This window comes from Pelophylax lessonae (genome assembly GCF_965119305.1).
Source record: "Pelophylax lessonae genome assembly, chromosome: 4".
Taxonomy (NCBI): Eukaryota; Metazoa; Chordata; class Amphibia; order Anura; family Ranidae; genus Pelophylax; species Pelophylax lessonae.
Window position 1 is genome coordinate 479,864,166 of NC_138771.1, and position 18,915 is coordinate 479,883,080.

An 18,915-nucleotide genomic window follows, 5' to 3' on the forward strand; every position below is an offset into this window, starting at 1 on the left:
TGTCATTTCTTAGAGATTGGGGAAATGGATAAGTCATTTACATAGAAATAGCTATACATAAAAAGCCAAATTGTTGATTAAAACTAATGTTCATAACCCCTTAGCAAAAGGTACCACTACCTACCCCTGAATTATCCCCCTTGTAACCAAATAATGAGAAAAATACCAATATGGCTGTAGTGGCCATTTATATAACAAATACCCAAAAATAACATATCTTAAAACAGAAACAATAATAATCATAATCAAATACCCATAACATAAGGGTTGCCGATCTTAGGAGGCCTAACAAACCAACATCAAGTTTGTGTCTGCATGACTACTTTAAGATCCCCAGCCGCACTACACCGGCTTGGGGACAATCTACCATTGTGCAGATACCTCCTAGTTAAAATTTCCCAGTTAACCCACCATTAACTGGGATACAACAGAGAACTCCATGCCTTAGATGAGTCCCTACTATGAACTATTACAGAAAATCTGAACGTCTTCAAAGACTTTAAACGCTATGACATTATGACCAACACTAAAAGAGATCCAATGCAACTAAAAGGGATCCAACGGCTTTGCCGCCTCTCCAGATCCCATCCTTTATACCCCCCGCAGCACTCCTACTCTCTACAAATTGACCAATCCTAGTAAGTAGCATACACTCTTCTGCTGTCTTGAATTTACCCTATCCTACCCTGCTTTCTCTGTCCCCCTTGTCATGTAGCCCTCCACCTATTTGTTTACTTTGAGCCTCTCTTGATCAAGACTAATTTATATGCAGTCCAAAGAGTGCCCAGCTGGGGAGGAAGCCTCTCCTGTGTCACCTTAGCTGTCTTAGGACCAAGCTGTCAAACTGACATCCCAGCCATAGGTGGGAGATCGCAGAAAAAAACTGCAGTATGGATGATTTATAAACTACTTTTATTCCTAACAACAAATTTGGTTAGCATAATATTAATAAAAATCTGGCTCTTTGTTTACCATGCCCATTGTTACAAAACCATCTCTACCTCACTTTATGGCATGTCATTTCTGCTCCCTACACCAGCTCAGTCACAAAGGGAGTGGACATGTAAGCTCCATTCATTTCAGGCCAGGGGTACACTTTGATGCCATTGCCTAGAGGACCCTGTACTGTTCTTAATTGTACTGAGTAAAATGTTTTAAAATTATAATCTGTATTTTTCAGATCGCATCCCGGGCTGTCTTCTCAATGGAACTATTATTGGGGTAAGAAAAGCTTTATAATTAATGAAAAAGTAATCTGTTCACTGGATAAAAAAGGCAGAAACAGTTTGGGGATATACAATTCATATTATTGCTATTAAATAGTTTTTAGTTGCAAACTATGCACTTTTTAAAATGACACTTTTTTTTTTTTTTTTTTTTTGTGAGATTTACAGTACATGTACCTTGAGGTTCCTATTATGCCAGTGAGCCACCAATCACACTTTAGTGTTTTTTCTGCTCTTTTCCCTATGCCTGACTGTGCTCACCATGCAGAATCTCATTCTTTCCAATTGTTCTTTTTCACAATCGGTCACTTTATGCTCTCCACCCTACACTCACAAAAAAGTATTTGCGGTTTTTTTATTTTTTTCCATTGAGAGTATTCAGCTGTTTTTGCTCCTATAATCTTCATTAGGAGTGCATGTAAAAATATGATATGCATGATTTCATGCATTTTTTTTTATATCTGAAGAACTCCTCTCCTCCTATAAACCTGCTCTCCTCTCATTTTCCCAAGGCTTGGTACTTGTGTAAAAACGCATGTAAAACACCTGTTATACACCTAAAAAAAGGGTTAAAATCACCAGGAATGTGCTTTCCTTAAGGTGTGAATGCAAGATTAAGGCTACATTCACAGATAAGCATTTTGTATATCAGTGGCGGATGTTCACAAATTAGATGCCTGCAGCTCAACTTCTGTTGCTCCAAAAGCTACGTGAGCTACTTTTGTGGCAAATTTTGGCATTTATAGCCACATGGACTCCAGTGGGAACACCTGTACATGCTCGAATTAAGCATTTGTGAGCAATTTCTTCATGCACATTTTAGGCGTTTTAAGCCTATAAGAACTGGTCTCCTCCCCCTTGTGTTTTCCATTGCCTAAAACAAAATTGCCTAACGCTTGAATACACGTAAAACGCTTAAAATATACCTCTAAAATGCTTGTATACACATGCAAAAACACTGAAATAAAAATGATTAAACATTCTTCTGTCCATGTGTATATGCTGCCCAAAGCTGGCCATAAATGGATAAAAATTCGACCAGTTCAGCAAGTGCTAGGCGAATTCCTTTCAGCGCGTGGCCCTCCCTGCTTGACAGAAGTCATTCATGATGGACATGATGGAAAACTTTGTTGATCAGCAGCTACAGTCAATTAGCTGCAGGCGCTGATCAGTGTATTCTGACTGTGATGAGTCCTGCTATTAGATTACAATGTCAATTTGTGTGGATGTAGGAATCTGTTCGTTTTTTGTTTTTTTCGTTCAGCCTGCTGGCAGAACCAAAAAAAATAAAAAATCAACCTGTAAATGGCCAGCTTTAGAAGTGTTATCCTGCAGGCTACAGGTTTGCTCAGAAGGGACATCAACTGAAAACACACCGCACAATGAACAACAGAAGCATCTGTTGTGTCAAGGGAGCTTTTTCCTGGTATAGACCTGTCAGGCGTGACAAACCAAGGAAGAGAAGTGGCCACACACAATGGCTATGATTAATATTCTTGCATGAAAACATAGCACTTAGAGACATGACAACACCTGGAGAGTAAGCTGTTTTTCACACAGTAGTAATGGGGTTTCTAAAATTAAAAAGGGGTTTGCTACATGGGCAGTTTACCTAGAAATCTGGGCTTTCCTTTCCTGGTGAAACCTTGGTAAAAAAACACTATGCAACTGCTTGGCCATGTTGTTTGGAAATTAATTTTTTTTTCAACTAAAAATAAGATTGCGGAACTTAATAACACAGATCAAGGGAGTAATTAAGATTGGCAGCAGATGTTTGGTTGCTAGGGAAGGCAGCCTCATTCCCCGGAGAGAGGCTTTCTCAGGTGGCCATACCTGTACCAGTCATTATGTAGAATGAATTGTGTTCCGTACCTTTTGTCCTGTGAACATTTCTCTGTTGCATAGGACACCTAGACAGCACAGGATCAGTAAGCACTGCGTATGCAGTAAAGTGCAGAGTTTACTATGTGGGCAATTGTCAGTATCAACTCTGATAGGAAGAGGTGTGATGTTTTAGTGCATTGTACTGCTTACTTTTCTATTTCTTTCTTTAAAGTGTCAATGCATTGTGCTGCAGTGCAGTGACATGTAGGCCTGACCACTGCGCTGGGGAAAATTCAGCATGTCTATATTTTTATATTTTTACTTACAACACACTGGTATTGCGGTGTAAATGATACCCAAAGAAAAGAATTGTTTTCTCTGTGCTCTTGAGATGTGTGGCATTTATTTGGTGCAAAAAACAGCAGTCACTACACTTAAGCTGGATACACACTATCCAACTTTTGTGGTTAGATTTCCTTCAGATTTACCGTTTCTATGTAGTGCAAGGGCCTGCCAGATTGCATACAAATTGAAAGTGTTTAGGTCTGACCTCATATTATATGGTTTTGGTAAGTCTAAAGGAAAAAGTCTTCAGAAAATCTTATAGTGTGTATGGCCCTTTAGTGTGAACTTTCCCCGAAGCACTGTGTAGTGTTGCAAAGCTGTAATGAGCAAAAAAAGACTACCTACCATAAAGTATGATAAAAAATCTATATCTAAACACAACATAAATTAATATACAGTATATAAAGGCCAATTAAAAAGTGTTTTCTATATTAAAGCATAAATCAGTGAAGATAGAAAATCCAATGAAAGTCCAATGTGATGAACCAATATTTAGTGTAATTACACTCTATTTGTGTTCCCATTAATAGTCCAAAGTTATTCAGTGAGGTTATTTCCAAACGTGATCCAAACCACTCATGCACTCACCAGAGCTCCGAGATGCATTTATTTCTAAATGGGTCTGATAGTGCTTATATCCACAATCCTTTAATATGCCACTGGTATAATGGATAATTCACCAAAGATCCACAGTGTCCCTTTTATGAAAAAATGGCAAGATCAAGAAACAAATTTATTAAGATAAAAAATATCTCCTTAAAACTGCAATAAATCAAACTCACATTTAATTGTGCAATTAATACCGGAACCTAGTACATTCAACATATGCAAGCACCATAGAACGCAGCCGCTCTGCTTGTCTGAGCCAGGGTATACATTTTACCAACAGGAAGGGCCGGATGTGATGTCAAGCACCACTAGTCCATTTCTACGCTGTTCACCTATAGTAGGCATCATAAGGAAGCTAGCGTGTGCCATTTTGCAAGTAGTATCAATACCCAATCTATTCAGCCCCTCCTTCCAAATGATAATTGGTAGCAGGAAGTGAGTAAATCGTCATTTTAACTTATGGAAACCTGCCCATAAACTATGCGGCCGTGATTTTTTCTAGATATATGTATGTGTAACAAATATGTTTTTCACACATATTACACACATTAGTGAAATATTACCTGGTCACATAGAGCCGGCGCTATACATCTAAAAAAAATGGCTATTTCAATATTTTAAATCAAAGTTGATCTCACTTACACATCTATGTCATTTGTTTTAATCCAGAAGTGTAATGACGCGTTGTTTGGGGTTAATTTACTAAACCTGGAGACTGCAAAATTTGGTACAGCTGTACATGGTAGCCAATCAGCTTCTAACTTCAGCTTGTTCAACTAAAGGCCCGTACACACGAGTCAAAATTCGGCCGGGAATTTTCTTCCGACGACCGATCTGCCGATTTTCGGCTTGTTAGTATGATGCTTCCGACAACCGACTCCGACTTTTCGGCTGAAAAAAATCTGGTTTGCAGGCTATAAAATTTTTGTCCTCCGTCAAAACACTTCCGATTTTCGTGCAGTCAGTACAGATTTCGACAGGGAAAAATCTTATAAGCAAGTCTGGGCATGCTCAGAGAAGAAAGAACACAAAGAAAGCAATCCAACACATGACATCACTTCTGAAATAGAATTTTGTCGTGCAGGAAAATTTGTGTGCAGTCTAGGCACATTCCAACCAACAAAACACCACTCTGGACAAAAGATGGACGACCGGTCGGTGGAAATTAGTTGTGTGTCTACTAGGCTTAAGGCTGACCAATACATTATACAATTTTCTTGTCCAAATTTCCTTTAGATTTACCAAAACCATATAATACGAGGTCAAATCCAAACACAAATACATACCAAACCATACAAATTGTATAATGTATGGCCAGCCTAAGCTTTGACTAAAATAAAACCTGGAAGCTGATTGGTTTCTATGAAGAGCTGCACCAGATTTTGAACTCTCCAGTTTTAGTAAATCAACCCAATTGTGTCTGCACATATTGGTAATAAAAACTTACTTACAAGTTACTGGTGTTGGAAATTTGTGTGCGGTCTGTGCTTTAGCATTTTATACTTTATTTTTCAGCCTGAGAAGACGTTATTGCTAGATGAATGCTCCTCCTGTGAATGTAGCATTTCCAGAAGACCAAGTCTAACTTATAAACTGTCCTGCCAACGGACTACATGTGATCCTTGTCCACGGGTAAGGAATATGTAATAAATGATTAATTCATAATGACATAATGCTTACTCATCATTTTGGGTAGTGTCTTAAAGCTGAACTCCGAAATAAGCAAATATTGTCTACAGCCCTGGCCAAAAGTTTTGAGAATGACACAAATGTTTATTTTTTACAAAGTCAAAAAATCTGTGTTTCCCACAGCCACCAGTCAGAATTGGATTTTTACAATCTGTCATGCTCAGTCTTGAATGAGAGTGGTTCAAAAAAGGCAAGTCAGTATACAAAACACCTTTCAGAATCTAGTGCTATATTTATTGCTTTTTAGCAGAATGTAGTTGCTAGACTAACTACCAATGGATGCAGCTGCTGCCAAGATGTGCAAAGCTGCTTGACGATATTGACAACTAGGTTAAAAAAAATATTACATTTGGGCTACCATTTGCCTTTTGTTATTTACAGTTATGCACAGTTTTTACTCTTGTAAAACTTTTAAGAAACAGGCTACCACAAGGGAGAAAATCAGATTGGTTTGGGAATGTAACAATTTAGCCTTGTCTATACCCTATCCCCTGACCCTTAAAGGAAACCTGTAGTGAGTAAGAATTGAGGCTTCCACTGGTAGCTTGTTTTTTAATATTACTAGTTTACTGGCTGTCATGGTGATCCAGTACTGCACACTCACTGTATGCAGATTTGTAGTTAGGACTTCACTCTAAATATCCTGAGCTGTATAGTTGTTCAGGTAAGGGTCTCAAAGTATTGAAGCCAGACAACCAGGCAAATAACACTAAGATGGAAATAGATACTTCTTCGTCAGGACTCTGTGCCCCACCCTTGTTTTTAATTTGTGTTTTACAAATACCTTTCTGGCATTGGCAGTGAGGGGTCCTGAATGCTCAAGAGAACAGTGCTCATTTAGTGACATGAGAATGCATGTTGACACACCACCAAGGGTTGTTTCCATGACTGTCTAGGCTCACAGGAAGTGAGCAGCGGTGCAGGACAGTAGAAGGCGTGGAGCATGGAGATGGCAATTATTGTGTTGCCAAATTTTTTTGGGGGAGTTGGGAGATGCAGTGGTATCTGCATGATGACTACTGTAATATGGAGTCCAAGAAACCTTTAAATAATAAAAAACATTATCTAATGCAAAGCCTTTAGAAAGATTGGTTATAGCCAAAGTCTAAGACTATATTTACAAGCATATTGCTATTGCCTAATGCTTAATGATAAATCACAGCTGGACTCCTTTATGGAGGGAAAGGTGAAAGCTGCTCAGATTGCTCTATGCTTCAAAATTGCTGAACCTTTTAATCACATAGGGAACCAGGCCCTCTGCACCATATTCTAGTACTTGCCCATAGAAAGTAAAGCAAGAAATTCACTTAAAGCCCAACTGCATGTGGAGAAGAACCCACCACTGGAGATGCCCCTAATCACAAACACGTGAACGTTATTCTAGATTAAACTTGTTGCCTTCTTTTATTACAGAATACTGTTTTGCAAAAAGTTAAAGGCGCCTGTTGTGGCAAATGTATCTTGATGTCCTGCACCATCATGATGAAGAATGGAAATCCAGTTAATATAGAGGTAATTCTGCGTCCCTTAAGTAAAATCAGTTTGATAAGAAAAAAAGGAGAGCCGCGCTATGTTTATACATCCATATATATATTTGGAAGGATTGGGAAACAGGGATTTCGGGCACAAGAGTTTTTTTAAAAAAATTATTTTATTCAACAAAAAACTAAATATTTTAAAATCATGGAAAAATACAGGCAGATAATTGTGTATTGAAGACACAGTGAGACCAAACAATGGTCTATGTTGTACAATATCTCAGTACATAGAACTTATAGAAGTAATTTACATACAGTTCAGAGTACAAGATCATTAGTAGTCATCTAATTCTTGGAAACGTATTACTCAATATCAGAAGAGAGCCGCCAGCGGACACCCAAGTAGTATGGTGCCGGTCGGCGGGGTCACCTGAGAGTATAAGTTAACATTCACCATGTAACATATGACCTTTGCTCGACATGTTTCGCTTTCTTAGACAAAAAAGCTTCGTCTGGAGCATATCATTTCTTTTGTCTGTGTGGAAAATAACAGTGTTTAGATAAATTACATGTATATGTTACCTCATTTTCAGTATGTTATAATTACAATTACATATCATTTATTTCTCCTTTTAATTACATACAATCACATTATACATCTCAAATAGGTCCTTCTACTTTTACAATATCAACACAATATGACATTGGGTCTTAGATTGCATTCAGACACTAAAGGGGTTTAGGGGGAGCAATGGAGACTGCCAATAGTGAGTATATGTGGGGATCCATGCTGTAGTTATAGTATCAGCATATATATCCTGTTTATATACCTAGTATATGGACGAAAAATGTATACATACCTGTACATATAGTAATCAGGCACATATCTCAATTTCCATAGAGAATTCTTTAACGAGGAGGACTGTGCATTTTAGGAAGCTCAAACATAGGCAATGTATAGTGACATAGTAGTGAGGGTGATCACTCCATGTCTCTTATCTGAATGGATGAGAGCAAAAGAATAATATTTCTCAGAATAGTGGGCATTTTTACTGTATGATATCGCTTTAAGGGAAAGCCCATAAAAGTGCTAGACCCATGAACTCAAGTGTTCCAAAGTGATAAAATAAGTGTGCCTCATGCATATTATAAGAGTGTGTAAGTACCTCTAAAGCCCATAGACTATCTGCCTCAAAAGGGGGCAAAAGAATAGACATACAATCATTTTGGACCATAAAAATGGGCAAATGCCATGCGTTTTTAAACGATTGTACACCGACATACAGAGTTTACCCATTCGTCTGTGGGCTACCCCTATAGTGAAATACATATCGTGTATATTGATTTGCTTTTATATACATATGTAGATATGTGTGTGTAGTCAATTTGGTATCCAGCCCACCTTCCTCCATAATAATGGGAGAGAGATCAGGGTTACATATACCTAGGCAGTTGCCACATAGGGTCCAAAATGAGTACATACAAGGCGTGCTTAAAATAAACATAGGTAGTAAATATAGAGGTAGATATATAGAGTGCCACCCAGTATAGTAGATCTCTATGCAGTAAAAGAATCCCAGACATAAACAGACACCTTAGCACGGCTCACCAAACTTGGAAAGGACCAGAGCTTAATGTAGGGAGCATGTCTCCTCTGCTTGTATGTCGGCTGTTAAGCACAGTAAGATTAAAGTAAATTCCCAGGTATCATAGAGTGTAATGTTAAGGTATTGTTGCTAGCCATATAAAGCTTACCCCTTGCCACGCTGTTCCCAGCTTCCGCACAGTCCTCACCGGATGGGGAAACCTCCACCATACCAGGGCTTGTAACTGGCGCCCTAAATGGCGTGGATCCCGGGCGGTTCGTCAGAAGACGTCACCGCCCCGGCCACTCCCACCGGACATCGCTCGAGAGCAAACGCGGGGACACCCCAGCGAAGCTCTCAGCTCTGTCACAGGTGTGTGCAGATCACACAGAGGCAGGAAATGCCTCCGTAGTCCGCTCTGGTGCCACAGGAAGTTCCGCCCGGAAAGGGCGGAACCAACCTGCGGCCTATCTGGCCGCACATATCTCACTGATGAGGCCGACCTCCATGCTTACCCACACTGCCCCCACAGGATCGGTCCGCAATTACATGAGAATTCTAATTGCCTGAAATGAAAAAACAACACAACAAGACAGAAATTATATACTTAAAAATACAGATATAAAAGCATATTTCACTAAGGTACAAGAATGTTCCTGATAAGCCAGGAAATATATATCGGTAATATATTTGTTTATCAAAAATTATTATGTAACCATGTTTATTTTTTATGACATTAACCACTAGTAAGGGCGTTCAATAGTAATAGCCCTAATGGAAGAACAGGGGCTGAACTGCCCCCTACTAGAGACACTTCCATACTTCCAACCCCAAGAAAAAGTTGCATTTTTTGACTTATCACAAATCCTTAAGATCATAATGTTGATGAGAAAGGGATTATAACACAAAGGACTATTTGTTGTATATTAGGAACAGAAGAGAGGTATATGTGCCAAAGAACCTCGTTAGTGTAAAGAGGTATCGGGATAGTTAAATGTACAGGGGGAGGATGACCACGCCAAAAACCAAGCAGACACCCCGACCCACATATCCCACAGAGGGCCATTCTCGTAACCAGAATATGCTACTCAAGATCAATTAGATCTATTGGCACTAGGTAAACAAAAAAGCCTTCATAGAAAGGGTTTGTACGACTGTGTCTCGTTCAAACCAGGTCTATATGTGGCTTTGAGACGCTCTATCCAGAGAGTCTCTCTCTGGAGAATTTTTTTGTCCCAGTTGCCACCTCGAGGATCTTGAGGAATAACCTCAAGCACATAAAATCTTGCCTTTCTGGGATTGAACCTGTGGTATAGGTCAAGGTGTCTGCTTACGGGCGTGATCATCCTTCCCCCTGCTGATACGTACACATGATCATTTATCCTCTGGCGGAGCTCTCTTATAGTTTTACCTATATAGAACATGCCGCAGGCACAATGCATCATGTATACCACTCCACGGGTACTACAGTCAGCTCGGAATTTTGGAACAAATGTCTCCCCATTAGGTAGGGTGTATTGCGTATTCTCCTCTATCCAAGGGCATAGGGCGCATTTGCGACACTTATAAGTACCCCTACATGTGGTTACTTTATTTCTGATGGGTTGATAGTGGCTTGTTGTTAATTGATCTCTTAAAGATCTTGTTCTCCTAAATACAATTTGGGGGTGTTTGCCAACATATTTGTTTATAACCGGATCATCACGGAGAAGATGCCAGTTCCGTTCAAGAATATCTCTCAATACTTTTTCATGAGAGGAGTATTTGGTTATTAGTTTAACTGTCGGTTGCGTGCTTGAGGGTTTGGCTCTAAAGATGAGGCTGTTTCTATTTTGAGAAAACGCTTTGTTGAAAGCTGCTCTCAACAAACGTTTACTGTATCCACGAGCCATTAGGCGTTCTCGTAAGTAATTAGCCTGTGTTTTGAAATCGCTGTCAGATGTACAATTACGCCGTAGGCGTATGTATTGGGCGTATCGAATACTACGTATAAGCGCCCCTGGGTGGGCGCTGGACGCGTGTAATATTACATTCCCTGACGTCTCCTTTCTGTATAGGTTAGTCGTCAGGTGTCCATCCACATGTTTGAGTACCGTCAAGTCAAGGAAATTAACACTCGAGTCGCTGATGGTACATGTTAACTTCAAGTTGAAGTCGTTTATATTTAGTTGGGCAATAAACTCATCTAGCATTGACTTTGAACCTGTCCAGACAACAAAAATGTCGTCTATATAACGAAACCAAATTGCCACGAATGAAAAGAAATGGGATAGATTTTCGTCTGATGTGATTTGTCGCTCCCACCCCCCCAGGTACAGGTTGGCGTAGGCCGGGGCACAACACGTGCCCATGGCCACGCCCTGCACCTGGAGGTAGTGGGACCCGTTGAAAGTAAACCAGTTGTGTTTCAAAATAAACAGTAAGAGTTCCAATATGAAATCACAAAATGGCCAAGTGTGATGATCTTGCTCATATAAGAAGGTGCGTATCATCCCGACGCCCTGCTCGTGAGGGATACTGGAGTATAATGCCTCCACATCCAAAGTCACGAGCAGGGCGTCGGGAGGAACCACCATATCTTCAATCATTTTCAAAAACTCGAGTGTGTCCTTGACATATGACGGTAACCGCACCACGTGTGGTAGTAAATAATAGTCGACCAAGCGACTAGCGTTTTCAGTTAGACTTCCAATACCCGATACAATAGGCCTACCCGGTGGAGAGGTTAAATTTTTATGAGTTTTTGGGAGTGAATAGAATGTCGCCTGTCTCGGAAATTTGTTGTTAAGAAAGTTGTAACAGTCCTTATCTATGAGAGCCAATTGATATGCACGTCCGATTATATCCAAATACTCTGCTTTAAATTCTGTAGTAGCCGATGGAGATATCTTTTTGTACCATGTACGATTTGAGAGGATATTAAGGCACATCCTCTCGTATCCCTCCCGAGTCATCAATACTAGGTTACCACCCTTATCTGAGGGTTTGATAACCAAGTCTGTATGATTCTTTAGTTTGTTAAGCATCTGTAGTTGTTGTTTAGAGAGATTATTTTGTGTTGATTTTAACTCACAATTTTTAATCTCACCTACCACTGTGGTCAGAAAAGCCAAAAGGTTAGGATTTGTAGTCAAGTCAGGGAAATTATTAGATTTTGGTTTGAAGGGGACCTGTCTTGGATTTACGGTCTTTGTTTGTATAGGTTGACTGGGGGACTGGGAATCAGAAGGACTGCCTTCCTCCAATAGTAGAATTAAATCCCGTAGAACACGGAATTCTTGCATTGTGTAATGTTTTATTTTTTCTGAGATTTCTTTGTCTTGTATATTACGTTGTCTTTCTGGATCGTAAATATGTTTATACGTCAAATTCCTTATGAACATATATACGTCCTTTATGGTCTCATATCTATCCATGGGAGCAGATGGGCAGAACGTGAGGCCAAGTTCAAGGACCTCTTGTTCTTGGGGGGAGAAGTGATAGGGGGTTAAATTAATGATCGATAATTTTAGGTGGGAAGGTTTAGTGATGTGCTCAGTGGAAAATTTGAGGCCTGGGCCTGTGAGGCTGCAAAATGGCCATCAATAGTGGTTTGTCTAAGAGAAGTAGTGCTGGGTATATTTAAAGGTAGTGTGTTAGAAAAAGCAGGTGCCACAGCACCTAGTGAGTGTGTTTGAGAAATAGACGTGAGATCCTGTGTGGATAGATTACTTGGATTAGTGTTGGTGGATAAGGGTTGCAACATTTGTATCGCTTGGAGAGCCAGGGGTCCCAAATAGGGGTCCTGTACTTCCAAACCATCTTGTGTGAGTGCCTCGACAGATCGAACAGTCTGTCCAATTTGGGTCCCCCCAATTCCCAATGATTGAAATTTGGAAGTTTCATCAGGTCGCTTTTTGGAGCGTGGTGTGTAATTGGCTCCTTCCTGTTGTCCTCGTTTACGTGTCGCCATATCTGTTTTTGGTCTAGTATCTTGATTAGATCTAATAGATGTTTTAGATCTATTAGATTGTGCGGAGATCGAAGACGAGTCTGATTCCCAATCGGTTTCCCTTAGGCCTGTGTTCGATACCTGTTCACGGGGGCCTCATATATATAGAGTGCATCGTAAACTTTCTCAAATCATGCCTGCTGCCTAAAGAAGAAAACATTGTGAATGCATATGGATTTTTACATAGTATGCATGGGCTTGATACTAGGGGCACTTCAGACAGATTTAAAAGACCCAATTTATTGCAACTCTGCATTAGTTATCTTCATCATTTTATTCAGTTGCCATGGAGTCCCTGAGCCCACTTTGTATTCCTTTCTCCAAGGCCTGTTTCACATGAGCTTCACCTTGTATATGAGGAAAATGAACAGCCCATTAGTTCCAGTTTGTTAATGTTGAACACAGATCCTAATGGGAGTAGTGATTGTCACTTTAAACAAGCTGCTAGCAGGCTTCAGCATTACTTGAAGCTTGCTGATAACCTGCTAGCAGCTTGTTTAAAGTGACAATCAGCACTCCTACTAGGATCTTGGTATAACATTTCCAATCTGGAGCTGAAGGGCTCTTTAAAGCTGCATTCATTTAGGACATGTGTTGGGCCATTCTCCATCTGCAAGCAGGTGGAAAAAGTGCAGAAGGAGTTTATAGCTTCATCCAAGGGGCATTGTACCATAACACTTAATGATGTTGGGATTAAGACAGGGGATTAGTGGGTTTTAAAAACAAAGGTACAGCTGTTACTAATGCATCCCCAATACCACTCTCGGATCCTTTAAATAAAAACAGCAGTTTTGATGCATAAATGCTATAAACCATTTACCACCTTTTGGTCTTACTCCAAACTATGAAAGTACCAAAACATATATTGTGTATGGTAATGACTATAGCAATGACAACAGGTACACTGCTGGTGTAGAAATCAAAATTCTCCAGCTCTCGCCACGATGTAAATTAAGGAAAAAAAAATATATATATATTTTAAACTGTTACATTTTAGTCCAACTGAAAGCATCGGTGTACATTTGAAGTGATAAGATGTTGAAACTCATAAACAATATATTGTTATAAAAGGATGAGATGTTGGGACCCTGAAACAACATATGCATACCATGAGGAGATGTAATTAAAGGTGATGACTTCTGGTAATCTGTTTTTTTTATTGACACTTTCCGTTCAGCCCAACAAATCCATACGGGATGGCTGTAACACCTACACTTGCAAAGCTAATGAACAAGGAGAGTTGACCCTGGAAACTGTGGTGACAACGTGCCCACCATTTGATCATCAGAAATGTTTGGCAGAAGGGGTAAGTGTGGTATAAATGTATTGATAGCATAACTACTGAATTTACTTTCCGTAGGAAACTGTGAAACATGAATTGTAGTAGTTCCTTGCCTAATCTAGATATCTTCCTCAAAGATGGTGACATATCATGTTGTGTTAAAAACCAAACCAGTATTTTGACTGCTAGTATCACTGGGATATTATATGTTGCCCTGGAGCTTAGGGTTAGGGGTTAGGTTGAGGCAAAGGGTTAAGTTTAGTATGAATAAGGTCAATGTTAAAGTATATCTATTATCCAATTTTTTTATAGTTTTCGAAAGAAATGGGCTATAGAGCCGGTGTCAGGTTAATATCGCTATATATTTCTCAGTGGGAACAATTACCCCTTTCTGTTTGTCATGGTGGCCACTAATATTGGGACAGAAAGTGATGGCAAATATTACATTATACAGTTGTCATTTCAGCTGAAAATGGTGGAAAATCTTCCAATGAGTGCACCTGTCCCAGAAGATCGACATTTTCTAAAGTGTTTGTTTCTGAATAGATTTCATGGTGATAAAATGCTTAGGTCTTGCTTATATACTGACAAGCTTGTACTGCATAAAATAATATACCTTCTAAATGGATTTGTTCCTCATTTTTAGGGTAAAATTACACAACTTGGAGACTCCTGCTGTGAAACATGTAAGTACACATATCACCCCCGTCATTACTCTACTACTTCTACCATCTATTATTATTTACAAAGCAAACATTTTGATTCAGCTTATTTAAATCTTTCGAAACTTTGATATGGCTGACAGGTTCACTTTAAGCTAGTTTCTTTCATGAAATTGCAGACCCGATTAATTAATTTTCATGTTTATGTGATATTCTAGGTCAAGAACCGGAATGTAAGCAGGTTGCTGGGGTCCTGAAGTATATACGAGTCGATGACTGTGTGACAGAAAGACAGCTAAATATACACTACTGTGAGGTAAGATACAAAACAGATACTTATACAGCCTAAAGAGTACATACTCCAGCAGAAAAGACTGTTTAGCCCAAGCATTGGGTGATTGGATCATTATCATATTTAGCTATTGAAGCTTACACTCAAGTCAGTAAGTGCCATTTTTGTGCCCTAACTGAGAGAACCATTCACATCAGTCTTTGTCCCCATGAACTTTTACAGTCTACTGTTTCTACAACATGACCAATAGGCACACACTAAGAAAATGTAAAATGTGTACAGATATAACATGACACTGTTTATTTTGGCCAGGTCCAGTGAGGATCTTACGTCTCTGGGGCCCACGCCCAACCAGAGCACAAGTGATCATTGGAGAGCAATACCAATCACTACTGTCTGCCACCCCCTTCCAGAAATATGTAGCATGCTCATTGTCTGCCAAGAGGGGTCTGGCTGCAGACTGGAGCTCCACTCTAGATAGGAATCAACTTTATTAGACAATAGACACAACTCGAGTAAGTGGAGGTCACATGTTTCCTGTTTAGAGTGAAGCTCCAGTAGCTCTAGTCTGCAGCCAGATGCTTCTGCATGCAAGCAGTGATCAGACAGCAGTGAAGGGGTTCATTTTGTGAAAAATGTAAGGGGGCGCTAAAGGGGCTTTTATTAATTTAATTGAATGTAATTCAAAGTGTTCTCTTTACATGAATACTTAGAATTAAACTTTTTCCCCTGTTTTCAGCTCACAGCTCAGTGTGAGCTGCTGTGACAGGGAGATCGGAGCTTCTCAAGGCCCAATGATTGCTTGATTGCGGCACTCGGCTCCATGCAGTGATCATTGTGCCCTGAGATCCAAATTTGGGGGTGTCTGTGTGCCTCAGACCCTGAGGCAGCCAGGCCCCCCCATTAACCCCCAATCGCTGTGGTATTGGTGGTATCTGGCTGCAGACTGGAGCTACTGGAGCTCCACTCTAGACAGGAAACATCGCCTCCACTTACTTGAGTTGTGAATATTGGTTGTTTGTTACATTAAGTTGTTTAAAAAAAGCTACCAGTGGTGGTTGAAGGCAGTTGGATGTTCTACAAATACAGTCCTGCCATTACCGAGAGACAGTTCTTTTTACAAACTCTGACCATTGTGGTGCTGCAGTATGGACAATTGAGATACAATTTCTACACACAGAAATATGAATTTCTATATATATATGTGAATTTCTATATGTAAAACAAGGTTGCATCACTAAAAACCTGAATTAATTTTGTACATTGTTGGAGGAGGAGAGAAGCCTGTCCACACCTGCCTCTGTAGCTTCAGGTGCTGTGATTTATCCTCAAAGATCACTACAAAGATTCTGATATTGGAATTTTATTAATTTCCCAACAGCTTAGAAATACCTGCTGTATGTTTACATTAGTAGGCTGGCAGATCTCCACGACCATTAAAAAAGAAAGAAAGCAACTGTGACCTCAGTACCTTGGTTATGAACTTTAGGGATTCATGTCTTCACAGTGTCTGAAGCTTTAGGGGTTAGTGAGGGGTTGTTTAAAAGCACTTTTTACGGCTTGTTAGGAATATTGCCCCTTCCTGCTTCCTATTCCTGATTACTGCCCAGAAATCTTGGTGAGCAGCATCACTGATCAGTGGTGAGCTGCAGAAAATGGGGAAGGGCCAAGTGTCGCTTACCTCCTGGTTGAATTTGGTATCTGCACATTAGTGGGTCTAACTGAGATTTATGTGCAGACACTTGAAGGTGTCAGCTATACCATCCCAGAAGTTTACAATTCCACTGACTAGAGGTGCTAGAGGTACACAAATTCTACCTTTGTACACTTTTCTTCGAAAAAATAAAAGGAACACTTTGAAAACACATCAGATCTCAATGGAGAAAAATACCATGCTGAATATCTACAGTATACTGATATGGACTGTGTAATGTATTAGGAACAAAAGGATGCCACATGCTTTAATGAAAAATCAAAATCAAAGTGAAAAAATGATGCAGCAAGCTAGTCCATTTTGCCTAGCCTGCTGAAATTTAATTGCAGCAACTCAAAATGGTACTCAGTCGTTTGTATGGCCCCACATGCTTGTAGGCATGCCTGACAATGTCAGAGCATGCTCCTAATGAGACGACAGGTGGTGTCCTGGGGTATTTCCTCCCAGATCTGGACCAGGGCATCCATCACTGAGCTCCTGAACAGACTGAGGTGCAACCTGGTGGCGTAAGATGGACCAAAACATATTGTCCCAGAGGTGTTCTATTGGATTTAGGTCAGGCGAGCATAGGGGCCATTCAATGCTATCAATTCCTTCATCCATCGTGGGTGCCGGGCAGTGAGCAGAGGGCCCACTAGAGGACGTTGGGCCCTCAGGCCATGAGTAATGATGTATGTTTCTGATTGTTTGGTCAGGGACATTCACACCAGTGGCCTGCTGGAGGTCATTTTGTAGGGCTCTGGCAGTGCTCATCCTGTTCCTCCATTCACAAAGGAGCAGATACCAATCCTGCTGATGGGTTAAGGACCTTCTTTGGTCCTGTCCAGCTCTCCTAGAGTAACTGCCTGTTACCTGGAATCACCTCCATGCTCTTGAGACTGTGGTGGGAAACGCAGCAAACCTTCTGGCAATGGCACCTATTGGACTGCCTGGGCAACCTCTATAGGGTCCAGGTATCGCCTCATGTTACCAGTAGTGACACTGACCCTAGCCAAATGCAAAACTATTAAAAAAACTGTCAGAAAAGATGAGTAGGGAAACAAATTTCAGTGGCCTCAACCTGTAAAACCACTCTGTTTTGGGTGTCGTCTCATTTTTGCCCATCTAGTGCCACTGTTGTTAATTTCATTAACACTAAAGCAGCTGAAACTGATGAACAACCCCCTCTTCTATTTAACTGACTAGATCAATATCCCAAGAGTTTAACTGACTTGATGCTATACTCTGAAAAGTGTTCCTTTCATTTTTTTTTTTTATTTTTTTTTTTGAGCAGTGTATATTAAATGTAAATATCCATTTTGGAGATATGTTGTCACAATGGTATAAATCTGTAATTTTTTTATTTTAGGGCAAATGTACCAGTAAGTCCATCTATGCCATAGAGACACACCACATGGAAGATCAATGCATTTGCTGTTCTGCCACCCAAACAGAGCCAATGAAAGTGCCCCTGCGATGCGCTAATGGGACCATAGTAGAACATGAAATCTTACAAGCCACAAACTGTGAATGTCAGTCTCGCAAATGTACCACCAACAGCTCTGCTCCATGAGACAATTATTTCATTTCAACTGCTAAGAAGCTTCTTTTTACCCCACAGCAACCAATAGGAAATAAACTTTGTTTATTACTCAGGTTGCCCTGGGTAACTGAACATAATTGCTGTTTGCACTGTATGCTCATACACTTGTCAATCTTGTACAATCATTTATCATTTAAGTTTTCCATGTTCTCATACAACCTCCAGAAAGGCGTACATTTTAATTGTACGACACTTATTTTATTCTGCAAGTTATGGTGGGCTGCTGTGGAGAAGTCTAGCACATTCCCAACCTAAAAGAAATTTAAACTCAAAAGGTTAAGATTCGCTAGTTATAGGGCCCTTTTTTTATTAGTACCCTAACACTTGTACAGCACTACTAAAAGCTGAGACATTTAGAATGTATAGGAATCTAGTTGAAGACCTGGATTTATTATAATCCACTTAAAAATACCATGTTCAAATTCTCCAAAATATTTAGCAAATTTTCCATTCTTTGACCTGGGTTTCATTTCTGCCCACAATAAATTTAATGCAAACCCTTAAAGTGGGCCTGAACTAAAAAAAAAGTAAAGATTTATTATGTTACAAGAGACGTTTTGAAATGTTAATAATGCCTAAACAGTGTCCTGAAAAATGTACATTTTGTCCTGAATTCCTCCTGAAAATTAGCAGTG

At 39.9% G+C, this 18,915-nt stretch overlaps 1 protein-coding gene across 1 annotated transcript in view; it reads left to right on the forward strand.

Moving 5' to 3' along the window:
- VWF (von Willebrand factor) overlaps positions 1-18,425 on the forward strand; it is a 276,575-nt gene extending 258,150 nt beyond the window's left edge. The window contains exons 46-52 of the mRNA XM_082255011.1: positions 1,181-1,221; positions 5,520-5,636; positions 7,107-7,205; positions 13,926-14,054; positions 14,677-14,716; positions 14,911-15,008; positions 18,047-18,425. Coding sequence (XP_082111137.1) covers positions 1,181-1,221; positions 5,520-5,636; positions 7,107-7,205; positions 13,926-14,054; positions 14,677-14,716; positions 14,911-15,008; positions 18,047-18,250 — 728 coding nt within the window. The 3' untranslated portion in view covers positions 18,251-18,425. The remainder of the gene's footprint in view (positions 1-1,180; positions 1,222-5,519; positions 5,637-7,106; positions 7,206-13,925; positions 14,055-14,676; positions 14,717-14,910; positions 15,009-18,046) is intronic.
- Positions 18,426-18,915: the final 490 nt, after the last annotated feature.